Source organism: Mustela erminea, chromosome 20 (assembly GCF_009829155.1).
Source record: "Mustela erminea isolate mMusErm1 chromosome 20, mMusErm1.Pri, whole genome shotgun sequence".
NCBI classification, from domain to species: domain Eukaryota; kingdom Metazoa; phylum Chordata; class Mammalia; order Carnivora; family Mustelidae; genus Mustela; species Mustela erminea.
The window spans coordinates 23991304-24019276 of record NC_045633.1 but is presented as its reverse complement, the minus strand read 5'-3'; the positions used below and the strand labels follow the sequence as shown (position 1 = coordinate 24019276).

The following is a 27973-nucleotide window of genomic DNA, read 5'->3' as shown; positions in this document are numbered from 1 at the left end:
CCAGCACCCGGCAGCAGCCCTGCCCCTCCAGCATGGCCCCCAGCAACGCCCCCACGAGACGCTGGAACTATAGGGCCTCGTGCATGTGCCACAGCTTTCCGACAAAACACACTTGCAGAGGAGTCTGCACAGGCGGTCCCGGCAGCAAACAGGGGAGGAATGATCCCATGCACCTGGCTATTCCCCTCCTGAGCCACCGAGTCACACGGGAGAGCATGACCCTATGTTCCAGGTCCCACTGGCGGGCCACCACGGCGTTTTAAGTCAGACGCCTGAGCCCATGACGTCCACATTCCCAGGCATGCAGCGGGGTATGCACCCAGGCAAGACCCGCACTGATAGGGTGCCCTGGGGTGTCCTGCCTGGCTCCACAGGCCAGACACCACAGACACAGGTGCCTGCAGAGCCCGAGGCTCACTCTGGCCACAGGGACAGAGGGACCACCGAGGACATGCCGGCCCTGAGGGGAAACTCAGAAACGCCGCATTTGCCCCATAGTGATGTGAAACAGCAGGAGATTTAGGGTATCGCCTGTGAGACTTTCTCGCTCCCAAAAAGTGCACTGAAACAGAACGAGGCCTCCAGAGCAGACGTCCAATTTGCAGGCAACACACACACACAGAGCAAGCACGATGAGATGGACCCCAACGCGGAACACCAACGGGCCAGAGCGGGAGGAGGGTCCTAGACCGGCAGAGACCCACAGACACAGCCCACACACTCATGAGGGCGAGATTTTCATCCTGGCCCAGACAGGCCAGCGGCCAAAACTATGGCCACCAGGCACTAGCTGATACCAAATCACAGCGAACTTTATCAGGGGTGAAAAGGTGCCACGGTATAACACCAACGTTCACAGTTGATAGAGAAGCCACCCACAGTACGCAGAACTGAACAGACATGAGCTGCGGGGCTTGCCCAAAACGCCTGAACAACAGGGCAGGGGAGAAGCCAGGGCGGGCTGGTGACAGCCGGGGGACATCAGAGATGGGTGTACGAGGGTGGTCAGACTATTACTGTCACTAGTGGGCGGTTTGTTTAAAACTCTTTAAAGTAGGGCACCTGGGGGGCTCAGTGGGTTAAGCCTCTGCCTTCAGCTCAGGTCATGATCTCAGGCTCCCTGCTCAGCGGGGAGCCTGCTTCCCCTTCTCTCTCTGCCCACTTGTGATCTCTTTCTCCATCAAATAAATAAATAAAATCTCAAAAAAAAAACTTTTCAAAGTATTAAAGTATATATGTATGTTTTCATGACTATTAAAAAAGACAAAATAACTTTCTCCCCTAAAAATACCAATGCTTTACATCATTTAAAATTCCTCTCGCTCTTCAACGTCACGGCCTCTGCTGTGTGAGGTCCCCTACCGCGTTGCTTCCCGGCGCAGCGATCCACCCGTCCTCCTCCAGGCTCGGGCCGGGCCCCCACGCCTCACCCCTGCCAGCCACGGGCCGCACCAGTGTGATGACTCCCCCTTGTCTCAGCAGCCCAACTACTGGATGCCTGCACTGCTTCCGGCCTCGCCGTTATCCTAAGTCTGCTCGCAGCTCCAGAAGCCGCTTGTTTTCTGGACGGCAGTGTCCAGAGGTGGCACCCAGTCAGCTCCCCCGCACTGTCCCGCCGCGACCAGGACCTGCCTGCAGGGCAGACCCATGGCTGCTTCTCACTGCCCATCCCGCAGGGATTGTCAGGGTTCACAGGCCAACAGCGTTCATCGTGATTTGGGGGTTTTGTTTCTTACTTACTGGAGCTCTCTTGGTGGCTGTGCGCAGTATGTAGTTTTGTCAGTCACACCTGACATTATTTACACCGTGCAAAGGCCAAAATGACAAAGTAAAGGTCTCCACGTGGAACGGCAGGCCCGGGACAGCCCCTGCTAACCCTGCATGCTGCTGTCTCAAGCAGCGCTGGGGCCAGTTTTAAAGACCGAGCCTCACTCCAAGGGGCTCTGCCCTGGCGTCACTGCGGTTTCGAGCCGCTCACAGTGAATGCGGTTTTCTCTCCAGAGAAAAGCACCTCGAGACGTGGAACAATTCCCCATCTTACAGGTGTCCCCTGCGCTGCAAGTCATTTTGGCCACTCTGAGGGCCGGCAGAGCACACGCTGCTCCGTGTCACTGAGACCCAGTCACCTGGTCTGGGATGCTTTTGTGAAGCCCGTGCACGGGCCACACGTGCCCATCAGAAAGAACACGGACTGCTTTCGTACGAACCGGCAGTGGGGCAGCTCACAGGGATCCCGTCACAGGACAGCCACAAGACAGACTTCCTGGGCAACTCCCAGTCCTTTCGGAACACAGTAAGGCTTTCCCGGGGGCGCTTTTCATGTTCCTGTGGGTCCCTCAGATCCCGACAGCTTCACTGAAGAGAAACTTCCTCTGACCTAACTTCAGGCAGTCTGGGAACTGCCCGGAGAAACTCCGAGGCTCACGGATTAAACACGACACGGAGAATCACAAGTGCTGGTATGGAGGACGCAGACAGTGGGCCACCGTGGGCAGCTGTCTGACCCGTCCTCAACACGGCACTGCAATGCCACTCCGGAGTGTGTGTGCCCAAGGGAAAGAAAACCGGGCGTCCACGCAAACACCTGGACAGAAATGTCCGTCACAGCACGGGCCCTAGTGCAGCGACACACACACACGTCGCTCCCAACGGCTGGAGCGCAGAGACAGCGCATCCGCGACCGCATCTACAGACGGACGCGCCTGCTGAGCTCCACGCACATGGAACACGCTGCCGCCACAAGAGGGGCGGGCACGCTACCACGTGCGTGAGCCACGTGGAAGCAGACAGACGCCGAAGGCCACACAGTGTAGAATCCTGTCTCTATGCGGGACGCCTGGGTGGCTCAGTTGGTTAAGCAGCTGCCTTCGGCTCAGGTCATGATCCCAGCGTCCTGGGATCGAGTCCCGCATCGGGCTCCTTACTCGTCAGGGAGCCTGCTTCTCCCTCTGCCTGCCATTCTGTCTGCCTGTGCTTGCTCTCTCTCGCTCTCTCTCTCTCTGATAAATAAATAAAATCTTAAAAAAAAATATATTGTCTAGAATCCTGTCTCTATGCAAATGCAGAACAGGTAAGCCCACAGACAGAAGGCACACTGGTGGTTTCCAGGGGCCGGGAGAGGAGGGAAAATGAAAATAAAACTGTCCTGGAACTGACACAGGAAGGGTAAACTCCCGCAGGACCCCCAGAGGGGCCTGGCAGCAGCCGGGCCGGCCCCACAGTCTGAGCTCTGAGCCAATGACACCGTCACCAGAGATGAACGGCAGCTCCCGTCCCAGGACCCTGCTCCCTCACCCCGGGGCCCTGCTCCCCGCCCTCGAGCCGCCAGTGCTCTCCAGCCATCTGTGCACTAGCTCACCCTCAGCGCAAACACCACATTAAAAAGAATCATCGTGGGGGCTTCCCTCTTCGGAGATGGGTCTGTTTTTGAAACCTGGAAAAGAAATACAATCTAATGAGTGAGGGCCACCACGTCCCAAGAAACCCTGTTTAGAGCTATTCTTCAGGCACAGGAAAAGGCTCGAGAGGGTAGCCGACCCAGAATAAAACAGCCCTAGGGTCTCTGAGACGTGGCCACCGCCTCCGCACGGGCAAGCACGGGCAGCACAGACCGATGGAAACGCGGTTGAGACGACAGCGGGAGGGTCGATGCCACGGCCCCAAGGGACAAGATTACTGCAGGCAACGGAAGGGAGCTTGATGGGGAGAAGCTCGAGCACATGGGACACTCTCTGCCCAGACCCTCCCTCCCCCACTGCTGTCTCCACTGTCCCCTGTCCCCGCCAGGCTGGGCAACCGCTCCAGACGACGGAGAGACAGGTAACACTCAGAGCCAATCGGGACCGCGCTGCCTGGCACCCGGCCATGGTCGGTCACACGTGCTGCCAGCAGAAGGCACGGGAGTGCGTCTGGGGATTGGGGGAGGGGGTGGTGGCCACATCTCCCTGGGCCAACCCACCAGGACGGTCACCATCCCTGGTTTGGTAGGCTGTGACTCCTGGGAAAATGTCCCATCTCCCCCTGCCACCCACAGGTCAGCAGCGGGGACTGAGGCCTGTCTACAGAGGCCTGGTAAAGAGGAAGGTGTCACCAGTGGGACCTGGTGCACCAGCCACGGACTGCCGTCCTGGAACAGCCAACCCCCTCAGAAGCTCCTTCCACAGGGAAACTCAGGGAAAAGACTTGAGGACTGCAGCTTCTGGATCCTATAGATAGAGCTGAATCCTACCCCATCTTATCAAAGCCCTGATTCTGTGTGCAAAGGACTGACTAGCAGGTTTTGGTGTCAAACTCCCTTGGGGAATAGTGCCCTCGATCTTGTTAAAACCCCTCAGTACCGTAACATGTCATTCATCCCAGAAGTCTAGCACAACACTAAGAACTGAATTAATCATCCTATTTGCTATGATGTCATTTAATAAATAAGAAAAAAGACTTGCACCACTTCAGAGATGGACGTCCTAGATATAAAGGGGAAGGTAGCCGTCAGGAGAACCCAGGAAGCAAAGAGCAAAAACCATGGCAGGCCTATGGGGATACGCAGCTCACTGAACACACACACACATGCAAGGGGTCAGGGACACGGCATGATAGGATGGCTGCCTTCACCAGTGTGAGCTACAGCTCCCTGAGGGCCCCGGAGCCAGGACAGGCCGTGCCTGCACAGGGAAAGCCCCACCAGCCCAGGGAGAGCCCCACCTGCCCAGCGAGAACCCCACCTGCCCAGGGGGGCCATACCTGCCCAGCGAGAACGCCACCTGCACAGGGGGGCCGTACCTGCCCAGGGAGAGCCCCACCTGCCCAGCGAGAGCCCACCTGCCCAGGGAGAGCCCCACCTGTCCAGCAAGAGCCCCACCTGCCGGGCGCCGTACCTGCCCCAGGCCGTACCTGCCCCAGGCCGTGCTGCAGCAGGGTCGGGTGTCCAACAAACCGCACATTATCAATCTTCAGTTCAAATTTCTGGCCACACATTTCAGACTTGGTTGCCAAAATTGTTGCCAGAATGACATCCGAAAACCTTAAAATAACACAAGGGCAGAGTGGAAATCAGGACACAGCGTGCCACGGTACCAGGCCCACCTGCCCTCCTAAGGAGAAGGGTCTCAGGACAGGGCCGCTTCGTGCGTGCAGTGCTCTACCGCCACTGCCCACCTGGAAGCGGCCGTCAGTCGCCCTTCCGAAGCGGCCCCCGCGACCGGGGACATAAATCCCAGGATTACGAGGTAAAAGGCATGAGAAGCATAGAATGAAGGCACATGCTGTCATTTCTTGGCATGCTCTACGGAACTCAGGAGAGAGGACGCATGGCAGTTTGCTTTTCAAGGGAGGACAGCAGCTGCAGCTGGCACTGCCCCAGGGAGCCGCTCGCCGAGGTGCACAGGCACGTGGGGACGCCTGGACTGACTGGCCCGGGTTTGCCGGGCTGCACCCTCCACCCCAGGTGTGTAAAGGACATCACTCACTGACCTTCCTCACGGCAAGGCTGCCTGGGCGTCCCCCTACGCTGAGCATCTCAACCTTCCAGCTCTTACTAGGGGAGAAACCTTGAAGAAGTGCAAGATATGCAGAGCTGGTGACAGGAAACGAAGGTGGGGACGCACCGGCTGGGCGCCGTGGGAAGGAGGAAGGCTGTGGTGGGGCAGTACATCTGGCTACCGCCTTGGTACCACTGTCGAGCTCACCCTTGTCGAGAGGCACCTGTACACCGGTCTCCCCACGGGCAACCCTGTTCCTTCCTGCCCAGGGGACCCAGATAAGCGAGCATCACCGCAGGGAGGAGAGGCTGGGGGTACAGTGCAGACCCTCATCTCAGAGCCCAGGCCGCAGGGGCCTCCACTCTAGAAACTCGGAGGCCCCGTGTCTGGTCAGGAGCCAGAAGGGAGACGAGTCCTGTGCTCGTTTCTCCACCTGGGAAAAGTACATCTAACATCGGGCCGGAAGGGCCCACTGTGTGGGAAAGGGCGGCTCCACAGCCACGCTCTGCCCCTGGGTAAGGAGGCCCTGAGAGTCCTGAGGAGGCCGATGAGGACAGACACCAGGGTGCGTCCCAGGCCTTCATGGAGGAGCCACAGGGAATTGGGACCTCTCCAGAGCTTCTCTTCTAAAGGAGCTCACTCTGCAGGGAGGGCGGCAACGGACCCCCACCACTCCGAAGGGAAAGTCTACCACAGACTGCGGCTCCCGTCCAACTCTGAGGCAGCAAATGACCTTGACGTTACGTGGTCTAGTAGGGGCCGTTGCTCTGGGTTCCTCACCCTCGGCAGGGCTCAGTGTCTCACGCGAGAGACGTAACTTGGAACCGGCCTGGAACGAGAGCCTCGCTGAGGTCAACCAGCTCACGGAGAAAGGCAAGACAGGCAGCGATGGGCTCTCTCCAAGCCTCTCTCCTAGGCAGCAGGCGAGCCTAGCACGGCCAAGGGGAGCTGGCCATGCTGGCCTCTAGCCTTCCCCCAGGGCCAACGTGGTCCCCTAGGAGCCCCTGATCACTCTGTGGTCCCCAAAACAAACCAGATGCAAGGGTTTTGGCCAAAACGGGCTGCCCTGCCTCTTGTACAGTCAGGAATGCAGTTGGACCTTCCGGGACCAGCGCTGTCAGAGACATTCTGGGGAGCTTGGGACACGGCTGCAGCCCTTGGCCGCCCAATGTGGGTCACTCCTTCCCCAATGTGGGCCACTCCTTCCCAGGAACACCATTCTCTGGAGTGAATAAGCCAGAGATGGAAGCTTGCAGAGTCTTAGGAGGTGTGATGTGCTTTCTTCAAAAACTCTCAATGGCTCACCCTGCCCCACACCTCCCACTGGAGGGACACGGTGATGCCGAGGGAGGGCTCCCGCTGATAAAGCCCTACTAAGCACTTCTGCCAACATTCCATCCCTATCTAAACAAACACTGCCCCTGCACTCTGCCACCCAGCGATACGAGGGACACAGAGATGACGGACAGAAAAACAACTTCCTACCATCCCAGAGGTTCACACTTTCTTGTGATATCCAAAAATCTCCACTAACACCCTCTGCTCCATCATGGAGAGCCACAGAGGGGCCCCAGCCCTGGCCTTTAGCCACCGGTCCCAGAACCTGAGTCCGGCTGTGAAATGCGCCGAGATTCAGAGACAAATAGAGGTGGTCCAGTTCACGCTTATAAATATCTGGATCCAAGAGGTACCCTTCCAAGACCCAAATAAAAAACACTCCCCACTCTGGGTCCAGAAAGGACACAACAGAGGGGGCCAACTTGAGAGCCGTATGCTGCCGAAGTTAAAAGCCACACGACCCTAAGTGGTTCTCTGGGGTGGCCTGGGTGGCCTGTGGCTGCTCTGCCCGTATAAGCCAGTCTGACCCACACAGAAATCCACTCACGGTAACTTATATTACACACTAATGATTTAAAAAAAAAAAAAACACCCGAGTGGCTTACACTTCACATACTGTGTCTGCTGACCTAACGCACAGTGTCACAGAGTCGCACCATGAGACTTGGGGGAAGGGGACGTAACTGACATGAACAGCAAAATTAAACAAAACAAGTGAAAATATTTGTTTCCAAAAAATCCTTTTCCCACGTTCTGAAGACGAAAGCCCTGGTAAGTGTGCTGCCACACAATAAAACAGCCGTTACAAAACTAATATCCCTGGGGGCGCCTGGGTGGCTCAGTGGGTTAAAGCCTCTGCCTTCAGCTCAGGTCATGGTCCCAGGATTCTGGGATCGAGCCCGCAGCCAGCTCTCTGCTTGGCAGGGAGTCTGCTTCCCCTCTCTCTCTGCCTGCCACTCTGCCTACTTGTGATCTCTGTATGTCAAATAAATAAATAACATCTTTAAAAAACAAACAAACAAACAAACAGAAATGCAAACCAGAGGCAATGACCAAGGGTCTTTCTAGGGGGACGCTGACTCGGGAGACAGGGAGCCCTGTTCTTGCCTGCCTACCACCTTCCTGAGGCCACTGGTGCCTGCCTGTAGGAGGAGAGGTCTGCGTGCACACCTGGTCCCAGAAGTCTCCCTGGCAGCAGCCAGCCTTGCCTTGGCCTCCCAGGGAGTGGGGGATAGCTGAGTAACTCCAGGTGGAGAAAGGGCAGGGGCCGTGGGGAGCCTGGGCACTCGTGGGGACCGGGCAGTGAGGTCCGAGCCAGAGCCTGTGTGCCTCGTTAGTCATTCTTCAACACTGAGGGCAATGAGGATTTAAGCACAATTACAAGAAGAGAAGGCAGCAGGAATCAAGACAGAAAGACGGTGGAGAAGCGTCGTCTTACCCTGCAACCAATCGCTCATCGGTTGGAAGACATGGCTTGCTGGAATGGGAACAGGACCATCAAGAGCAAACAAACACACTGATTTTAAAATTCATGAAGAGTTACAAGGCTGTTTTATTAAACAGCATTAAAAGTCTAGCAGAAGGGCCACCACCAGCATTACCTGCCGAGGGCAAAGCTAAGCGACTTACCGGACAAGAAAGAAGACAGACACTCGCCCAGGTGAAGACTTACCACCGTTCTCTCACGAGAGCTCCGATTCCCACATGGAAGCAGAGCTGGGCACAACGGAGAGCCAGTTCTCAGGAGCGAGAGCAAGGCCGGAAGCCCAGGGTCAGAGCCCAGCGCCAATCGTGTCACAGCACACCCAGGCGCAAGCACTTTAATCTTTCTGACAAAACCGTCTCGGTCGGACCCCCTGAGAACCCCGTACGGAAGAGCCTGTGAGAACTGGTGAGCGCCGCTGACTGTGGCAGCCTCAACCAGTGACACACGCCTCCTGCCCATCCAGGCTCGCTGAGCCCTGCTCAGCACAGGACCATCGGCCTTGAGGAGGCTGCGGCCAATCTGGACGGGGCCTGGGACACCTGTGCACCACGCGACTTCGGTCTTCTAGAGAGTCCATCACTCTGCAGAGGACTGTGCTCTAGGACATGCTGCTTTCCCAGTGTCCACGGCACAGAGAGTAGGTCAGGCCCCCGCGTGGAGACAGCCACGGAGGGATGAGAGCCTACCACGACCCCGTGCCGGGACCACCAGGCTGTCCCGCTGGGCCTGTGGCTCTGCACAGCTCTCACCAAGAAATACGCGCCACAGACCCATGTGAGAGACACACACAGCCAAGAGCCCCTTCTTCAACAGCTCCCAAACATCAGCTCATCCCTGCACATAGTATGAAGGGGGTAAGATGTTTTGTGGACCTTCCCAGGTCACCCAGAAGCCCCCTAGGAGCACCAGTGCAGCTCCTACAACTTCTGTCTTCTACAACCAAACAGGTCCCAGGAAAATCCCTCACTTCCCAAAGGGAAGAGCGTGTGGGGCTTCCGAGAACCAGTGGTGCTCTTCCCCATTCCCAGCTGTGGTGGGGACACGTCAAATGTCCCCGGCATGTTTCATGAACTTGCGTCTGCCCTCTAAGGGAGCCAGGGCTGCCAGTAAGCACTCTCACCAAGACACACGTGTTCCCATGATCCCCAGACCTGGGGGGAGAGGCAGAGGGGCCTTGCTACCCTCAGGTGTCTTAAGACAGCGAAACAGAGGCTCATGGCAGAAGAACATGCCCGAGACCATATACTGCAGGTTCAAAATGAGAGTCCCAGCAGGAACCCGGGCCTGCACATGTCCCAGCATGCCGCGGGCAGGCAGGCCCCAGTGCAGACTTACTGGCTGGGCCAGGAAAGGGGCGGGGATCCCCAAGCCCAGGGACAACACTGCTTACCCACATTCTCTGCATCAACCTCAGCTCTAGGAAACAGGGGAACCTTCCTTCCTTTTAAGACTATTTATTTATTTAACAGAGAGAGAGGGAACACAAGCAGGGAGAGCGGGAGAGGGAGAAGCAGACTCCCTGCTGAGCAGGGAGCTCAATGGAGAGCTTGATCCCAGGACCCTGGCCCAGCCAAAGGCAGAGGCTTCACTGACTCACCTCCAAGCACCCCAAGGACTACCTTTCTAACACATGTGCACACACACAGTAGCAGAAACAAAGCTGTCAAGAGAGGCCTGGTGGAGCCCCGTGCACCTGGCGGAGAAGACTAGCTGTGTGCCTGTCTGGCCCGCCGGCCCGAGGTTCTGGGCTACCTGAGGGGGTGAGTGTGCCCAAAAGCTGGACCCACGGCTTACAGAAAGGTGGCCAGGCCTGAGGAGGGCAGGAGGGCCCCCGGAATCCAGCACCCCACAATGCTAACCAAGAACTTAAGGGTGTGGACAAAAACCTCTGAGGTCATCTGGATTCTATCTAAAGTAAGACGATTTCTGAGTGTTTTGAAATGAAGTCAACTCTTTTTCAAGCTACCGGCTTTCCTGTGAGAGTGCCCAGAACATTCCACGCTGGGCGGGAAGGCACCAACGACAGCCTTTGTGACTGAGGCCAGGCCTTCTCCAGGACCTCTCCTGATGGCCTGCGCCCCTGCTCGTGGGTAGATGCAAGAGCAGGACCTCCCCAAGGGCGCCTGGGGGCTCAGTCAGGGAAGCGGCTGCCTTTGGCTCAGGTCATGATCCCAGGGTCCTGGACTGAGCCCCAGGTCGGGCTCCCAGCTCAGCGGGGCGCCTGCTTCTCCCTCTCCCTCAGCGCTTGCTCATGCTCTGTGCCCCGCTCCCTCTCTCTGAAACAAAGAAAATCTTTTTAAAAAAAAAAAAAAGAGGGAGGAAAAAAAGGAGCACAAGCCCCCTGGTGCCCAGCACTCGTCCAACAGGACTGCTGCAACTTCACATCTGGATTTCAAGCCCATGTTGTAACACAGGTCCTTCTACGGCGGTGGAGACACTGCCGATCTGAGCCACTTGGGACAGCAGCCAGTCGTCACCCGCGCCCCACCCCCAAGCACCTGTAACTTGGCTGGTGCAAAGGAGGAACAGATTTCACCAGTTTCATTTCTGTTTCAACAGTGACTTAACAGTGCGCAGCACAGCCCCGCACCCTCACTTCTCTCGGGCAGCGCACCTCCATCACCACACTCAGAAGCTGCACGAGTGGCCTGTTAACGTGGCTTCAGTCTGGCAAAATAAGCGGGAACAGAAGAAAAGCACCTTGGAGAAGACCATCGGGGAGAACCCTGAACTACTCCAGGAAGGTGTCTGAGCCATCACACGGCTGCCCCCCAGCACCAAAGGCTTGGCAGGCCGACGTGACGAAATAAAGCTGGGCACTCAGAGGTATTAACCTGTATCTTTGACAACAGGGGTGGGTGGGAGTGGCATCTGCAGAGGCCATACTGTGCTCCAATTCCCAAAGGAAGGAATTCTTCAATTCAATGAAAGAGACAGTACAGAGAACCAGCTCTTTTAGCGAACAGCATTACCTGTGATACCCCGAGAGACCCAGGATGCTTCGCTCCCTTCCCAAGGTTCTTCCTCTTCTTTATGCTAAATACTGAAATAATTCCCTAAAAACCTCCTCTTAGTCCGCCACAACAAGCCTGTGAGTCACCAGCAGGAGCCAGGTGCTGCCAGCGTCCCAGGAAACCCAGAGCACTTTCTGCACCCTCTGAAGCCTGAGCCTCCTATCTGCGCAGCTAGAGCACACGGGTGGGCGGCCAGCCCTGCTCTAAAGCCATCTGTGTCCCCAGGTGGAGGATAAGGTGCAGGTGCCCCTTCTAAGAGCCTATTCCAAGTGGCCGACCTCAGAGGACAAGGGGACCACAGCTTCTCCATGGAGCGGAACCAGCCGCACATGTCCGACAGCTCCCCACACGCTGTCCCCGCCCCGCTGGTCTCTCCTTCAAAGCTTGCTGCCCTCACAGAAAGTCACTGGTCATGCCCGAGGCCCCACAACCCTCACGAGAAAGGATAAAGGCACACTGTGGAACTGCATGTCACCACGGCAGGTACAGAGCCTGCTCAAGAGGACTCAGGGAGACCGCAGGGGCTCACCCCAAGGCAGAGGCCCAGCAGGGGCCGCAGCTCTCCTGCCACGGGACAGTGCGGGTGGAGTCCTTTACCTCACTCAGGTCCCAGCTACGTTTACAGGCGCCCAGGACAGCCGGTTTACCATCCTCCCTCCGTCAGCTGGGCCTCTGTTACCATTCCCTGGGCTTTACAATAAACATACGGTAGACGTAGTCACGTCTGACGTCTGCCACTCTGACAGCTCATCTCAGAAAAAGCAGCGGGAGTACACACAGGAAGGAACCAAACCTGCCTCTCACCTGTGCCCTAAAAGAGCAACGGTCACATGAGGCCCGGCTCTCGACCCCCATCCCCACTGAACAGGCTTGCGGCACGCGGGCACCTTCCCGTGACCTCTGGGCACTCGCCTGAGGAGTCAGGTCTGCTTTTCTCCCTGTTCCTCTCACAGAAGACGAACGTGCTCTCTGGCCTCACCAAACAGCCGGGTCCCCAGCTGGAACATGGGGCCATGCTGGGCCACAGGTCAGACCCTGGCAACACAATCCCCAGCTCTGCACAACCTCAAACACCCCGCAAACGGGAAAAAGGGCACCAGGCTTCTGGAGGCAGAAAACCACTGGGTCAGCGGGAGGTGGGGCCCTCCCAGGCCTGGGGCAGGCATCGCCCCATCACGAGTGCCAGCCCGGCGCTCACCTGGAATCCCCGTCCTGGTCCTCGGCATGGTCTCCAGTGCTGGTGACGGCATATCTGCTGCGAGGCTTATCTGAGCGAGGGCACAAAGGGGAGAGCGGCTGAGCACACGGGCCCCACCACCGACCCAAGGATGGGGGGGTGCGTTAGAGAGACAGCTTCTAAAGCATGGCAGATGCACGCTGGGGCCCTGAGGAGGAGTGGAGTCTGACACAGGCGACAACGTGGGCAACTTGAAAACGCTGTGCCGGGTGGAGGAAACCAGACACAAAAGGACAAACACAACACTTACAGGAAACACCTCAGTGGGCAAGCTCAGACACACAAAGCAGACCAGAGGGTACCAGAGGCTGAGAACAGGGGAAACGGGGTTATTGCTTAATGGTTACAGATTTCAGTTTGGGCTGATGAAAATTCTGGACCTACACAGGGGGGACAGCTGCCTAACACAGCCAAGTGATTATGGTGACTGTAACTCAGGTTACTGAAGTGTAAACTTTAAAATGGCAAGTTTTATGTTATATATTTTTCTCCATAACAAATTTTTTTTTTAAGATTTTATTTATTTACTTCACAGAGATAAGTAGGCAGAGAGGCAGGCAGGGCGGGCGGGGGGTGCGCAGGTTCCCCACTGAGCAGAAAGCCCGATGCAGGGCTCGATCCCAAGACCCTGAGATCATGACCTGAGCCAAAGGCAGAGACTTTGACCCACTGAACCACCCAGGCACCCCTCCATAACAAATAATTTTTCAAAAGAGTTATGGTTTCCAGGGTGCCTGGGTGGCTCAGTCAATGAAGCAACCCACTCCTGAGCCAGGTCAGGTCATGATCTCGCTGTCTTAGAGTCTCTCCCTCTGCCCCTCCCCCTTCTCTCTCTCTCACGCATACTCTGTCAAATAATCTTTTTTTTTTTTTAAGAGTTTTTTTATTTATTTGACACAGAGAGAGAGAGATCACAAGTAGGCAGAGAAGCAGGCAGAGGGGGAGGAGGAAGCAGGCTTCCTGTTGAGCAGAGAGCCTGATGAGGGGCTCGATCCCAGGACCCTGAGATCAGGACCAGAGCCAAAGGCAGAGGCTTAACCCACTGAGCCACCCAGGTGCCCCCAAATAATCTTTTTAAAGACTTTATTTATTTATTTGAGAGAAAGAGTGAGCGAGGGCACTCCGCATCGGGCTCTCTGCTCAGCAGGGAGCCTGCTTCCCGCCCCCCCACCTGCCTCTCTGCCTCTCTTTCTGCCTGCCTCTCTGCCTACTTGTGATCTTGGTCTGTCAAATAAATAGAATCTTTAAAAAAAAAAAAGAGAGAGAGAGAGAGTGAGCAAGAAAAAGCACACAAGCAAGGGGAGGGGCAGTGGGAGAGGGAGAAGCAGGATCCCCACTGAGCAGGGAGCACCAGAGCCGTAGGCCTCGATCCTGGGACCCCAGGATCATGACCAAAGCCGAAGGCAAAGGCTTAACCAACTGAGCCACCCAGGCACCCCAGCAAATAAATAAATAAATATTTTTTTAAAGTTGTACTTTCCAAAAAGTTACGAAAATAGCAAATGTTTTTGCTACTATATTTAGTTTAAAAAAAAAAAGGATAACACACGTGCACACACACGGACCCTCTCAGTGTATGATGACAGCTGGGTCGGAAAACGCATAGGCAAAAGAAAGAATTTTTAAATGTCCATGTGCCAATATCCTTCACATACCTTACCCCAGTAATAGAGCTAAAAGACCTTGGGATGAACGTAAGAAGCTCGTCCCAGGCAAGAGGTCTGTGAGGAAACCAGCGATGCTAGCAAGGGAGATACAAACGAAAAGAAGACATGCCATGCCCTGAGTAGCAGCGCAGACGCTGCTTCTTCCCCGCTAACCCATCCATTTAACCTGACCCCCATGACGCCATCAACAGTTCGGGAGCAGGACCCAATACATTCAGTACTAGTGACGTTCCAAGGGAACAGGAGGCACGAACAGCCTGGATAATGCGGAAGAAGGGACGTGGTAAGTGACCAGTCCCATCTGAAAGCGTAACGGAGTCAAGTCACAACAGCTCATCCATGTGGAACGCACCTCACTGGGAGAAATAAGAAAGGTGAAAAATAAAGTCAAAGAAACATGGAATTTACTATGTGATAACAGCAGCGGAACCAACCAGGGAGGGAAGAGAAAATTATGGCAGCTCCTGAACCAACCGGTCTGCAGCTGTGGCGCCCCAGAGTCCCACATCCGCCCTCACCATCGCTGCACCTGCTCCACTGGGCTCCCGGACATGTGCACACTCTTGGCAAAGTGTGCAGAAGACACCCACTCCTACCAGGAGCCTCCACTTACACCAAGAGAAACACTTAAAAAAAATAAAAGCTGGTGGCGCCTGGGTGGCTCAGCAGGTTAAGCCTCTGCCTTCAGCTCAGCTCATGATCTCAGGTTCCTGGGATCAAGCCCCATATCCGGCTCTCTGCTCAGCGGGGAGCCTGCTTCCCCCTTCTCTCTCTGCCTACTTGTGATCTCCCTCTCTCTGTCAAATAAATAAATAATTTTTTAAAAAAATAAAATAAAAAATAAAAATAAAAAGCTAATACATATGAGAAAGGAAAAACTCAGGAGTCTCAATTCTTTTCGTTCATAATCTTGGAGAGCAGAAGGCCTTTCTATGTTGAACAAAATTCAGAAACCACAAAAGACAGAATGAAAACTTGACTCCATGAAGTCAAAACTCTATGCAGCCAAAACTACACAGAGGCAAACTAAGAACATACGCCTTTGTAACAAAGGCCCATTTTTACCCTAAATATATGAAGAGCCCTTTCAGATCTACAGGGAAAACTCAACCCAAGATGAAATTAGGGAAAGGTGAAGAGTAAGCTGTACGCTAAAAATGAAACCCAAATGGCTCGAAAAGGAAGAAAACATGTGCACTCTCAGTCATAAGACAAATGTGCCTCAAAACCACTATCGGACACCTGGGGGGCTCAATCCGTTACACGTCCAACTCTTGATTTTAGCTGGGGTCATGCTCTCAGGGTCATGAGATCGAGCCCCACATTGGGCTCTCCGCTGAGCACGGAGCCTGCTTGGGATTCTCTCTCTCTGCCCCCCCCTTACCCCCACTCCATGCGCACTCGCTCACCCATGCTCTCTAAAACACAAAATCCTTGGGGAGCCTGCATGGCTGCCCGTCAAGTGTCTGCCTTCGGCTCCAGTCATGATTCTAGCGTACTGGGATCCAGTCTCACATCAGACTCCCTGAGCAGGGAACCTGTTTCTCCCTCTGCCTCTGCCTGTCACTCTGTCTCGCACAAATAAAATAAAATATAATCTTCAAAAAATGAAAAAATAAAACACAAAACCCAGAAAACCACTTTCAGATACAACTTTTCACCCACCTCATTAACAAAGATAGAGAAATCTGACTTACTAAAAATAAGGATGTTCATTATCTCCTAGATCCAACCTCTCCAATTCAGGGAGCTGATCCTACATTCTGAGAAATAATACTGTATACAGAAAAGATGCTCCCACTGTATTGCCGAAGTTTGGAAGCAACTGAAATGCCCATCCACAGAGGATTAAACAAATCAATCACAGCGCGTTCATCCCACGATTCTGATCATGATTCCAAATCTATACCCAAGATGTCAAGTGAATACAGAACCAACAGGGCAAAACCGAGTGTGTAGTGCGCTAACTTCTGCTTAGAAAAGAAACCACCTGGGTGCACCTGGCGCAGTCAGAAGAGCATGGGACTCTGGACCTCAGGGTCCTGAGTTCAAGCCCCACATGGGGTGTAGCAATTACTAAAATAAAACCTTTTAAAAAGCACATAGGGGCGCCTGGGTGGCTCAGTGGGTTAAAGCCTCTGCCTTCGGCTCAGGTCATGATCCCAGGGTCCTGGGATGGAGCCTCACATCAGGTTCTCTGCTCAACGGGGAGCCTGCTTCCTTCTCTCTCTGCCTGCCTCTCTGCCTACTTGTGATCTGTCAAATAAATAAATTTTTTTAAAAATCTTAAAAAGCACGTAATTTAAAAAAGGAAAGAAAAGGTGTGCACATGGGTGTACTAACACGGAAGGTTCTGGGAAAAGGCACAGGGACATGGTAACAGCAGCTGCCCGTAGACGGGGAGTCCAGGGGCTGGGGTTCCAAGGCGGGCAAGGACACTCCTGTCATCTATACCCCTTTGCACCTTTAAGACCCTGTACCATGCTGACCAATGTAAAAGCATTTTTGAAACAAAGTATCTGTGAATACATTCGGGATAGTGAAACACTGTATGTACCCTAAGCTTCCATCCCCAGGGAGAGGGTATGTTCTTGGGGGCGCTCCCGGAGCGAGGGTGCTCCAGGGAAGGGGGTTCCACGGAAAGGGGCAAAGGGGCGCCTGCAGGGCGATGCACGATGTGGGGGAACTGCCGGGACACACGGCTTTGCGGGAGAGGGAGCGGCGTGGCCCAGAGGGGCATATGGTCACCCCCGCGGGGCGAAGGAGACCTGGCGGGACAGGCTCGAAGAGCACCTGCCCTGAGCCTGCACTTGGGTCCGGTCTTTCAAGCCCAGTACTTTCTCGAGGGGCCAGAGCGCGTTCTTGCGAGGCTGGAGGCAGGGCGGGCGCCGACGGAGGGGCGCCGCGGAATCCCGAGCGGATTTTCTCTGACTCCGGGTACTCCCCGACTGCTCGGGACGCGGCAGGCGGCGCCTCCATCCTCGAGGACACCCAAGTCACGGACGTGCGTCCGAGCGCGGGCGGGCAGGCTCCCCGGCGCTCACTTACTTGTCTGGGACGCCGGGTGCTCCTGGCTTCTCTGGAAGGGGTACCTGAACAGCAGCTTATTGCCCCTGCTGCCCGAGCTCACCAGAATCACGCTGATGGGGCTGGTGTTGTCGCCCATGGTGCCGGGGACCCGGGGGGGGGGGGCGCTGGGGGCGGGGCGGGGGCGGCGGGGGACGGGGGTACGGGACAGTGACGGTGGGGGACGAGGCGGGGACGGTGAGGGGACGGGACGGCGGGGGACGGGGGAGAGAAGGACGGTGACGGGGGGCTGGGGGACCGGGACGAGGAGGGGACTGGGACGCTGGGGGACGGGGACCCTGGGGGACCCGGGGGGCGCTGGGGGCGGCGGGGTACGGGGGGAGGGACAGTGACGGTGGGGGACGGGGGTGACGGTGAGGGGACGGGACGGCGGGGAACCGGGGTGGGGGAGGGTCAGTGACGGTGGAGGACCGACGGGGGGACGGTGATGGGGGGGAACGGAGCGGGACGGTGGGGGACCGGGACGCTGGGGAACCGGGCGGGGGGGACGGGGACGATGGGGGACGGGGGGCGGACGCTGGAGACGAGGACGCTGGGGACCGGGAGGGGGACGGGGGGAAGAGGACGCGCCCGGGCCGGCAGGGGCACAACCTGAGAAGGATGGGCCGGAGGGCGGGAGGCTCGGGGAACGACGCGCCCAGCGCGGGGCTGAACGAGCCTGACGAGGACGCGCCCGAGGCCGTGGAACCGTGCGGCGCCAGGAGCCGGGCTGACCGACCCCCGGAACTTGCAAACCCACGAACCACCACCCACGTCCCGCCAACTTCGCAAGACGTCCGCGGCAGGGTCAAGTACCAGCGCAGAACGCGCCTGCGCGCGGAAGGGGCCGTCGGCGCAGGCGCAGGCGGTCTGTGCGCACGCGCGGGGGAGGGGCGGGCTCCCGGAAAGCTGCGCGCATGCGCGGGGCTGCGAGCCGGGCTACCCACGCACCTGCAGGGCTGGGCCGGTTCTCTTCGCGTAGAGCAGAAAGCACAGACTTCACCGCAGCAAGAAAGTAAAAGACGGGGTGCCTGGGTGGCTCCGTGGGTTGAAGCCTCGGCCTTCGGCTCAGGTCATAATCTCAAGGTCCTGGGATCGAGCTCCGCGGCGGGCTCTCTGCTCAGCAGGGAGCCTGCATCCTCCTGTCTCTGCCTGCCTCTCTGCCTACTTGTGATCTCTGACTGTCGAATAAATAAATAAAATCTTTAAAACAAAGGGGCGCCTGGGTGGCTCAGTCGTTAAGCGTCTGCCTACAACTCGGGTCATGATCCTGGGGTTCTGGGATCGAGCCCCATGTTGGGCTCCCTGCTTGGCAGGAGCCTGCTTCTCCCTCTCCAGCTCCTCCTGCTTGTGTTCCCTCTCTCCCTATCTCTTTCTGTCAAGTAAATAAATAAATAAAATCTTTAAAAAAAAAAATGTAAAACAAAAACTCTTAAGTGGAGCATAGACCTAAATGTCAGGGCCAACACTACAGAATTCCTAAAAGAACACACGGGCCTACACGGAACCTCCTGTGCTTGGACTAGGCGAGGGTTTCTCAGACGAGAGGGAAGTCAGGGGACCCCCCAGATCAGAGCCTGGGGCTGGAGGGTGCCACCCAGGAAGGCAGAGAGGAGGGAAACACCTGCAGAGGGACCGTGTAGGGCCCCGTATCCAGCACGTGCTAACAAGCAAACTTAAGAGCTCAACCCAGACACGAGCCCTAGGACAACGGGTGACGGGCCCTGGCTTGCCCAGATGGATCATGATTCCCAGCCACACCTCGAGACTGGAGATCCCATGTGTGTCCAAGCCGCACTTGAGTGTGGAAATCCCAGGTGCGTGTCTGAGCTGCACCTCGAGTTTGGAGATCCCGTGTGTGTGTGTGTGTACACTTTACTTTTTCTTTTTCAATATTTATTTATTTATTTATTTGACAGAGACACAGCGAGAGAGGGAGCACGAGCAGGGGGAGTGGGAGCCCCAGGAGCAGGGAGCCTAATGTGGGGCTTGATCCTAGGACCCTGGGACCATGACCTCAGTGGAAGGCACCCAGGTGCATGTATAGAGAGAAAAGTGGGCAAAGGATGTGAAAGGACATTTCTCCAGAGAATCTAGCCAAATGGACCCTGAACTCATGAAAAGATGCCCCACATCATTCCTCATTAGGGAAATGCACATCAGAACCAAAAATAGACCCCACTCCACAGCCACTAGGATGGCTACAGTCAGAAAGACAAGCAGTGCTGGCAAGCATGTAGAACTGGAATCTGGACACCCTGTTGGTGAGAACAGGACGTGGTGCAGCCCCTGTGGGAAACGGGCAGTTGCTGAGAAAGGCCAGACAGGCTGTTCCCATATGACACAACTATGCCACTGCTACGTGTCGACTCAAGAGAAAGGAAAGCCTGAGGTTGCGCAAGAACTCTTCTGTTCACAGAAACATGGTTCAGAGTAGCCACACAGTGCAAACAACCGCACTGCCCCCCCCACCACTGGTGGACAGGGGAATAAAATACAGTCTCATCTGTACAAGGGAATAGTACTCGGTCATGAAAAGGAAGGAAGCCTCGATGCGTGAATGAACCTCGGAGATGCACATGCTGTGCGGTTCCATTCCTCTGAAACGTCCAGAGCAGGGTGATCGACGGAGGAAGGAAAGGGATGAAGCTGCTCAGGCCTGGGGGTTGCAGCGTGTGGCTGCTAGGGTACCAGGCTTCCCTTGGGTTGATGAGAACATTCAAAATTGATCGTGGTGATATTTTTACAATGCTCTGAAAGGACCCAAACCGCCTGAACTGCACCCTTCAAACGAGTGAGGTGCCCGAGATGTGCATTATACCTCATCACAGCTCTCCCTAAGAAATCAATGAAAGCACCCGTATACCCCGTTCCAGGCTTCCCCAGGAAGTGAGAGTAGTTGAAATCTTTCTCAAGCTCCTCACCCCTTGACTTCCTGGTGAACTCACCAGTTGCCAAACCTGATGCCTGGCAGGCCTGTGTGTGGGCACACACTGGGAAGGTCTCAGACATCGCCAACAAACAAATAGCCCAGTGTGGGGTACATGGCAGATTTTATTTTTTTCCAAAATTTCCAAAAAGAAAAACATGTCTTATTTTACGTTGCATGTCTCTGATTATTACCATGGTAGAGAACGGCATCGCTCGAGTATTTCCCGGTGTTTGAGAAGCGCCTTCTTGCTTTCCCTGTGAGCTGTTCGTCCCTCTTTGGCCATCTGGGTGTATGCTTCTTTTGGAGGAATACTCACCCTCCATTAAAGATGCCAAAAGCCTTTTTCCTGGTCTCCTGTGTTTTGGTTTTATGTGTAATCGAAAGGTTTCTGAGTTCTCCTACAGTTACCAGGAGTGTCCTAGAAGGAAATAAGGGCACAGCAGCAGGAGGTGAGCCGGTGGGAGCTGGGACAATGGGGAAGGGGAAACCTGTCTGGGGGAACAGCCAGCTGTGGTCCTGGGGGTCTGTCTGAGGGGCACTGTGAATCTGCGTGTACCCACATGTGAGACCCAGGACCCTGGCACAGGTCTCCTTCCTCCAGTTTCCCCGACCATGCTGCTACCCCACTGGGCGGTCTCATGACCCCAGACCTTGGGGAGGATGTCTGATGTTCAGGGGCTGTCCCTGGGCTGGGAGAAGGCCCAGAGTTGGAGGAACCCACTATAGCTGACCCTAAGAACAGTGTATTACTTAAAATATAACCTACAAGGAATTGTACTAGCCGTCAAGCACGTTTAGATATGGGGTTAAGAAAGACACGTACTGGCAAAAGGCCTCTGGGGGAGAGGACGATATGCGTCCTTGGAGCCTAGCAGCTGGGGATGCCCGGCCTGCTCAGGGCGGGACACCACCTGCTTCATTTTCCCAGTATCTCTCCTTCCCCGGAGAGCACCTGTGGCTAACTAGATGAGCTCTTTGAATGTGCTGCTCAACTATTAACTTTATTCTACTTGACCAGACATGTCCTGCTTTTCTTCTTGCTTATCTGTAAGACTTATAATCAGTGTATCACTCCTATTCCTTCTTGTTTATCTACAAGGCATATGATTAATGTGCAGCCTTCTTTAGCTCCTTTGCTGATTACTGTCCGTATCTAATAACTACAGGACTGAGGGGTGGTTCGGGGCGACAGACTTTTCTCCTGTCTTCCCCGGCTCCCTCTCTCTTGCCTCGTTCTTCTCCCATGGGCCGTCAGGAAGCCGCACCCACCGTTCTTCAATCACCCCCTTGGGGCCGGCTTCCTGCTAGCAACCTTCACAAGAGCATCTGTTGTTTATCTTTCTGGCTATATGGTTAGTATCTTATCACCGTAATGACATTGGAATCCATGACAGGTAAACCACCAGGACTCAGGCCACAGAGATCCTGGATGCGTCCCTTCCCAGGCTGCCTTAGTGGGGCTTAGGGCCAGGGCTCTCCAGGGCCGGACTGGAGAGAGCAGCGGTCTGAACTCCACGCCGTCCCCATCGGTCTGCATCAGTGGGCTGTTACCGAAGTCAGAGCTCGTGGTCACTCCCTGGCCAGTCCAGTCTGGCGCCGGCAGCTGGAGGGACCGGAGGGTAGGCTGGCCCTCTTTTGGGATTCCAGGATTGGGAGCAGGTAGCCTCTAGCTGTGGTCCTAGCTCAAAGCCCTCCCAGGTTCCCGGGCAACGATGTGCCCAGGGCCGGCCTTTGCTCACGCTCTTCAGTTTCCCTGCTAACAGCCCACACCTCTACATCCTCATTTTTAATTTAAAATACTCTGCTTAGTAACCTACTTTTTTGAAGGTAACTGGATTCCTGGAAACCAAAATTCCTGACCCTTCCGCCCCACCCAGGTCCCCATGGGCAGGGCTAGGAGGCCACTTAGTCAGGCCTTATCAGTCCTGCCACTTGTTCTAGGCCCAGGAGAGCGGCCACTGCCTGTCAGAGGGCCAGGCGGGGCTCACGTTCCCTATGTTGGACCCACCTTGACCTCTCCGCCTTCTCAGCTGCAGTGTTGCTGCCCGGAAGGAATCACCCACTCACCACAGTGCTGCAGTCGTCTCGAATTCGGGAGGCAATGTCCTGCGGTCCTGCAGTGATAGATTATCCCTCCCAGCAGTGAGGTGGGGGCTGTTGGAACAGAGGAAACAGGAAAGCATGTGGAACTGCGCTTTCCAAGGCTAACCAGACTGGCCAGGGCCACCCAGGAGCTGCTCTCAGGGGAGGGTCTGTGGCCCCTCAGGGCCTTCTGCTGAGTCTTCAGGGTCCCTCTGAGCTCAGCCCCAACAACACAAGCTCTGTGTGAGCCCTGGGCTTGGAGCTCAGCTGCATCCAGCAGGTCAGGGTCCCAAAGCACGGCCCGGGCTCAGGCTCTTTGTGTCATGGGGGGAAGCCCCAGCCCAGAGACAGAAGAGACTTGCCTGAGCCCCCGAAGAGCCAGCAATCGGCCCCACACCAAACCCAGGTCTCCTCACCCATGGGGCTGCTTCCTTCCTTCACTGAAACTGTGAACACTTCCTAACCCTCTGGAGCCTCGATTTCCTCCTCTTTTTTTTTTTTTTTAAAGATTTTATTTATTTATTTGACAGACAGAGATCACAAGTAGGCGGAGAGGAAGGCAGAGAGAGAGATGGGGAAGCAGGCTCCCCACAGAACTGAGAGCCCCAAGTGGGGCTGGATCCCAGGACCCCAGGATCATGACCTGAGCCAAAGGCAGAGGCTTAACCCACTGAGCCACCCAGGTGCCCCTCGATTTTCTCATCTTAAAGCACATAACAACAATGGGAAAAACCTCTCCCGTGGAGAGCTGTGAGGACCAAACACCCAGCTTGGAGAGTGTCGGGCGCTGTACCCGTGACAGATGTCCACTAGACCCCGCACAGCTCGCCTCCCCTCACACACAACACCAGCCCCAGCCCCAGTTGAACAGTTGTCCCACTCGAAAGACCAGACACTGTAGTTCTTAGAGAGCTAACATGGACGGATTCCATGTCACCTCAGGATTCAGCATCACACTAATTTCACTTTTCAGAAAATTAAGGCAAAGGGGCACCCAGGGGGCTCAGTCGTTAAGCATCTGCCTTCGGGTCAGGTCATGATCCCGGGGTCCTGGGATCAAGCTCCACATCAGGCTCCCTGCTCGCGGGAAGCCTGCTTCTCCCTCTCCCACTCCCCCTGCTTGTGTTCCCTCTCTCACTGTGTCTCTCTCTGTGTCAAATAAATAAATAAAATCTTTAAAAAAAAAATGAAAGAAAGAAAGAAAATTGAGGTAAAATTCGCACAATGCAAAGCTAATCATTTGAAAGTGAACAATTCAGCAGCATTTTGTATAATTCTGTATATTCACAAAGTGTGCAAGAGTCCTCACTGTCTAGTTCCAGAGTTATTTCCATCATATCCAAAGGAAACTCAGGACCCTCAACGCAATCGCTCCCGCACCCCAGCCCCCGGAGCCCACTCATCTGCTTTCCTTCTGCACACATCACACAAACAGACTCAGACACTGTGGTCTTTGGCATCTGACCACCGTACCGTAGTGTAACACTCTCGAGGTTCATGCACGCCGTGCTGGGCGCCAGGGCACGTACAGCTGAACACTGTCTCACTGAATGGAAACACCATGATTTGTTCATTCACTCATCCACTGATGGACATTCAGCATTCGTAAACAGAAGGCACAACCTTTTAATGTTTTTTAATTTTTATTTATTTGTTTGTTTTTAGATTTTTTTTAAAGATTTTATTTATTTATTTGACAGAGAGAGATCACGAGCAGGCAGAGAGGCAGGCAGAAAGAGAGGGAGAAGCAGGCTCCCTCCCCAAGCAGGGAGCCTGTTGTGGGGCTTGATCCCAGGACCCCGGGATCATGACCTGACCGGAAGGCAGACACTTAACGACTGAGCCATCCAGGCACCCCAACATCTTTAAATTGTTTAAATAAATATTTAAATAAAATTTTATAAATATTATATTTATTTAAATAAATATTTAAGATAATTGAATTTGAGGGCGCCTGGGTGGCTCAGTGGGTTAAGCCGCTGCCTTCGGCTCAGGTCATGATCTCAGGGTCCTGGGATCGAGTCCCACATCGGGCTCTCTGCTCGACAGGGAGCCTGCTTCCTCCTCTCTCTCTCTCTGCCAGCCTCTCTGCCTACTTGTGATCTCTCTCTGTCAAATAAATAAAAATTAAAAAAAAAATCTTTAAAAAGATAATTGAATTTGACACTAAAATGACAAACTTCTGTTCAACCAAAAAGAGTATTAAGAGAGTGGAGTCAGGGGCGCCTGGGTGGCTCAGTCAGTTGAGCATCTGCCTTTGGCTCGGGCCATGATCCCAGGGCCCTGGGATGAGTCTGACTTTGGGCTCCCTGCTCAGAGCCAGTCCCTTTCCCTCTCTCCCTCTGCCCCTCCTCCACCCCACATTCCCAGGCTCCTGCTTGCTCTCTCATTTGCTCTCTCTCTCAAATAAATAAATAAAATCTTTATTTTATTTGGTGGCCTGTTGGCCTGTACTGCATTTCACAAGGAAAAGAAGTAAAAAACTAAAAATAAAAAATAATAATGGGATGTTTGCCCACAACAATGGTTTGTGGGGGTTGGAAGTTTCCAGAACAAAGAGGCCTCTAGGGCCTCCCTCTCCTTGTGGAGGTCAAGGATGGGATGGAGTTTCTGCCTGGAGGGGGAGGACACCCTGGAGGTCTGATGGGGGTGAGGCAGTTTCCTGGGAGCACCATCCCAGAATCCGGTCATTCCCTTCTGTTAGGAGACAGGGCAGCCCTGCGGTGTGTTCTGGCCACTGATTCCCCAGATGCCATGGCGGGGGGATTCCCCCAGGTACATCCCTCCCTGAGACTTCTCTGGGCCTCCAGACTCCCAGCCTCCGCCTGACCTTCCCTCTGACCCTCTGTCTCTTCTATCTTACTCACTCATTCTGTTTTCTTGGCCAGCCTGTCTGCTTATCTGTGTCTCTCTCCCTGCCTCTCCCTGCCTGTGTCCCTTCTAGGAGCAGAAGCCATGGGCACAGCCACCACCCTCCCTGTAGGCCCACAGGCCTGAGGTGGTCCTAGAGTTTTCTTCTGAACCCAGCAACAGCAAGAGTAGGCCGAGGAGGGCCGGGCCCATCGCCATCTGGAGTGTACCCCCAGGGGCCACACAGACATCCTGGGACTGTCAGCAAACAATCATATAGCCGGGGGAAGGGAGTACAGCCCTAGCAGAGGTGAGCCCCGTCTCACAGGGAGAGGAGGCAGCTGTGAGATGTAAGCAAGACAGCAGGATGGAGAAGGACCCAGGCAGTGCTGGAGGGGGCTTCTGGGAAGGAGACCTCCACCTCTGGGACCCACTCGGGTATGGCCCGCAGGGACAGAGGTGGGACCTTGTCTGCCGAGCTGAGAGGAGGCATCCGTCGGGCTCCCCCGCCCCACGACCTCACCAGCTCCCATCTCAGGCACAGAGGAAGGGAGCACCTCAACGCACAGGTGTCTGACACTGGCTGAGGTTTCAGAGGCTTGTCTAGGCCAAATCATCTCTCAGAACAGTTCCGCAAAACACCCGTGATCAAAACGCCCCGCAGAGGAAATGCTGGCTTTGGAGGCTAAAAACGTCCAGCAGGACTTTGTGCACATGGCTCTTGGGCTGCCTCTGAAATTCCCATGGAAAGGCGAGGGGACTAGAGTGACCGGAACCGTTTTAGAGCTGCAGAGTCAGGTGGGAGGAGGGACATCACACGAGCTCTGCACAGCTGTGCTGGCACCTCACACCTTCCCTCCTTTACAGGGCTCTAGGCGTCACTCCAGGGGCGCCTGGGGGCTCCGGCACTGGGCGACTGACTTGATTTCGGCTCAGGTCCTGATCTCAGGGCTGTCGATTGAGGCCCGAGATGGGCCCCACACGCAGTATGCAGTGTGCTCATCCCTCTGCTTGCCCCTCTCCCTCCCCCTCTCCCTTCTCCGACCCCCGTTCACATATGTGTGCACCCTCTCTCTCTCTAAAATAAATATATAAAATCTTTTTAAAAATAAAGTATGCATTCCAAGTCTTTGACCACACTCTGCCAGCAGTCCTTTCTACATTGAGGGTGGGAGCGGGTCGTGGCTGCCACAGACACGGGGCGGCTCATTTTTCTCACCACCAGAAACTGCATGTCCCAGCCCAAGGTGGTGTGTGCTGACCTGATCCCGGCTTCCCCCGTCCTGTGATTCTGGAATGAAGTGGGTGGGGGCGGGTCAGAGCTGGGCTACAAACACAAGCCGAGACTCCTGGGCTAGCTGGGCCCCTATGTCTCAGGGTCACTGGTCAGGCTGTGGCCAACACCCCCTCCAAGGCCCCGGGTAGGTGTGGGTAGGTGGAGTGAGAGCCCCTCACCCCTCCAAGGCCACCAGGCCCTGACCACCCACCCTCACTGGGTCTGATAAGAGACCCCACCCCCACAGCCCTGTCCCCTCTCCAGACCAACGGCCACAGCCTGGCCCCCACCCAGCCTCCCTGTGTATAAAGGGATCCTGGGGGGTGAGCCCCACAGAGGCTAGTCCTGAGCACGCCCAGCTCCGCTACCACCATGTCTCTGACCAAGGCCGAGAGGACCATCATCCTGTCCATGTGGGACAAGATCTCCACCCAGGCCGATGCCATTGGCACCCAGGCCCTGGAGAGGTGAGGGGGCGCCCCGTGGGCTGGCACAGAGCCAGGTAGGGCACAGTGTGGGGTTAGGGAGGACAGGGCCCAGCACGGAGGGACCAGGGAGGAGGGGGACGACACTCAGGGAGCAGGAAGAGGAGGTGGACGGAGAGGGCGTGTGGCTGTGAGACTGTCTTTTGTGCTGGGCCCAGCGCCCAGGTGTCCACAAACATGGCTGGAAGGAATCAGTGAAGCAATGAACGGGTTGCCCAGCGAGGGGACGGTGAGGGTGGGATTCCACCGTGCCCTGTCTGAGCCTGGGGTAAGAGGGGAAGCAGCAATGGGGATCCCGTCCTTGTGTAAAATTACAACATCGTATTCAACGGGAATGGTTTGCGTTAATGTTTATGTCTTCAAATGCTGCCTTCAAGTATGACTTCTCCAGGCCGCTGGCCTTTTCAACGCTGGGTAAGTTTTGCGCCCGAGGCGCACTCGCGCGCTGGCCTCACCAGGTGTGGCTGTCGCCCCCGCCCGCAGGCTCTTCGCCAGCTACCCCCAGACCAAGACCTACTTCCCGCACTTCGACCTGCACCCAGGCTCGGCGCACCTGCGCGTGCACGGCGCCAAGGTGGTGGCCGCGCTGGGCGAGGCGGTCAAGAGCATCGACAACATCAGGGACGCCCTGGCCAAGCTGAGCGAGCTGCATGCCTACATTCTGCGCGTGGACCCGGTCAACTTCAAGGTGGGCGCGAGGCTGGGGTCCCCTGGGGGGGGGCGAGGGGCGCGGGCAGCCGCGGGGTGTGGGCCGCGGGAGCTCCGTTCCCCGCCCCCCACCGCACCCGCGCCCGCACCGGCGCTCACGGGGCCGCGCTCCCGCCCCTCAGCTCCTGTCGCACTGTCTGCTGGTCACCGTGGCCTCGCACTTCCCCGCCGACTTCACCGCGGACGCCCACACCGCCTGGGACAAGTTCCTGTCCATCGTGTCGTGTGTCCTGACCGAGAAGTACCGCTGAGCGCAGCTGCCCGACCGAGGGCGGGCTGGGGCCCCTCCACGCTCCCACTCTGGGCCCTTCCCTAACCCTCCAGCCTCCCACCGACAGCCAATAAACGAATGCACGTC

At 55.7% G+C, this 27973-nt stretch overlaps 2 protein-coding genes across 9 annotated transcripts in view; one reads left to right on the top strand and one right to left on the bottom strand.

The window, feature by feature from the left end:
* NPRL3 (NPR3 like, GATOR1 complex subunit) overlaps positions 1–17428 on the bottom strand; it is a 36886-nt gene extending 19458 nt beyond the window's left edge. The window contains exons 1-5 of one of the 8 annotated variants that reach the window (XM_032327618.1): positions 17265–17428; positions 12511–12580; positions 8251–8289; positions 4888–5017; positions 3359–3433 (exon numbers count right to left, since the gene is read on the bottom strand). In XM_032327618.1, the coding sequence (XP_032183509.1) occupies positions 3359–3433; positions 4888–5017; positions 8251–8289; positions 12511–12580; positions 17265–17382 (432 nt within the window). In that variant the 5' untranslated portion in view covers positions 17383–17428. Of the gene's footprint in view, positions 1–3358; positions 3434–4887; positions 5018–8250; positions 8290–12510; positions 13003–17264 lie in introns of those variants that run through there. The other 7 variants (XM_032327613.1, XM_032327615.1, XM_032327614.1 and 4 more) reach the window with 7 other exon arrangements.
* A 9306-nt stretch (positions 17429–26734) lies between these two features.
* On the top strand, positions 26735–27973 carry LOC116580860 (hemoglobin subunit zeta-like). The gene is made up of 3 exons (XM_032327663.1): positions 26735–26889; positions 27391–27595; positions 27738–27973. Exons 1-3 carry the CDS (start codon positions 26795–26797, stop codon positions 27864–27866), a joined length of 429 nt encoding a protein of 142 aa, XP_032183554.1. The 5' UTR covers positions 26735–26794; the 3' UTR covers positions 27867–27973.

Excerpts from the sequence above, each read along its gene's own strand:
- LOC116580860 (XM_032327663.1), top strand. The coding sequence starts at position 26,795 with ATGTCTCTGACCAAGGCCGAGAGGACCATCATCCTGTCCATGTGGGAC. Across the intron at positions 26,890-27,390 it reads GGCACCCAGGCCCTGGAGAG|GCTCTTCGCCAGCTACCCCC; the intron begins GTGAGGGGGCGC and ends CCCCGCCCGCAG. Across the intron at positions 27,596-27,737 it reads TGGACCCGGTCAACTTCAAG|CTCCTGTCGCACTGTCTGCT; the intron begins GTGGGCGCGAGG and ends CCCGCCCCTCAG.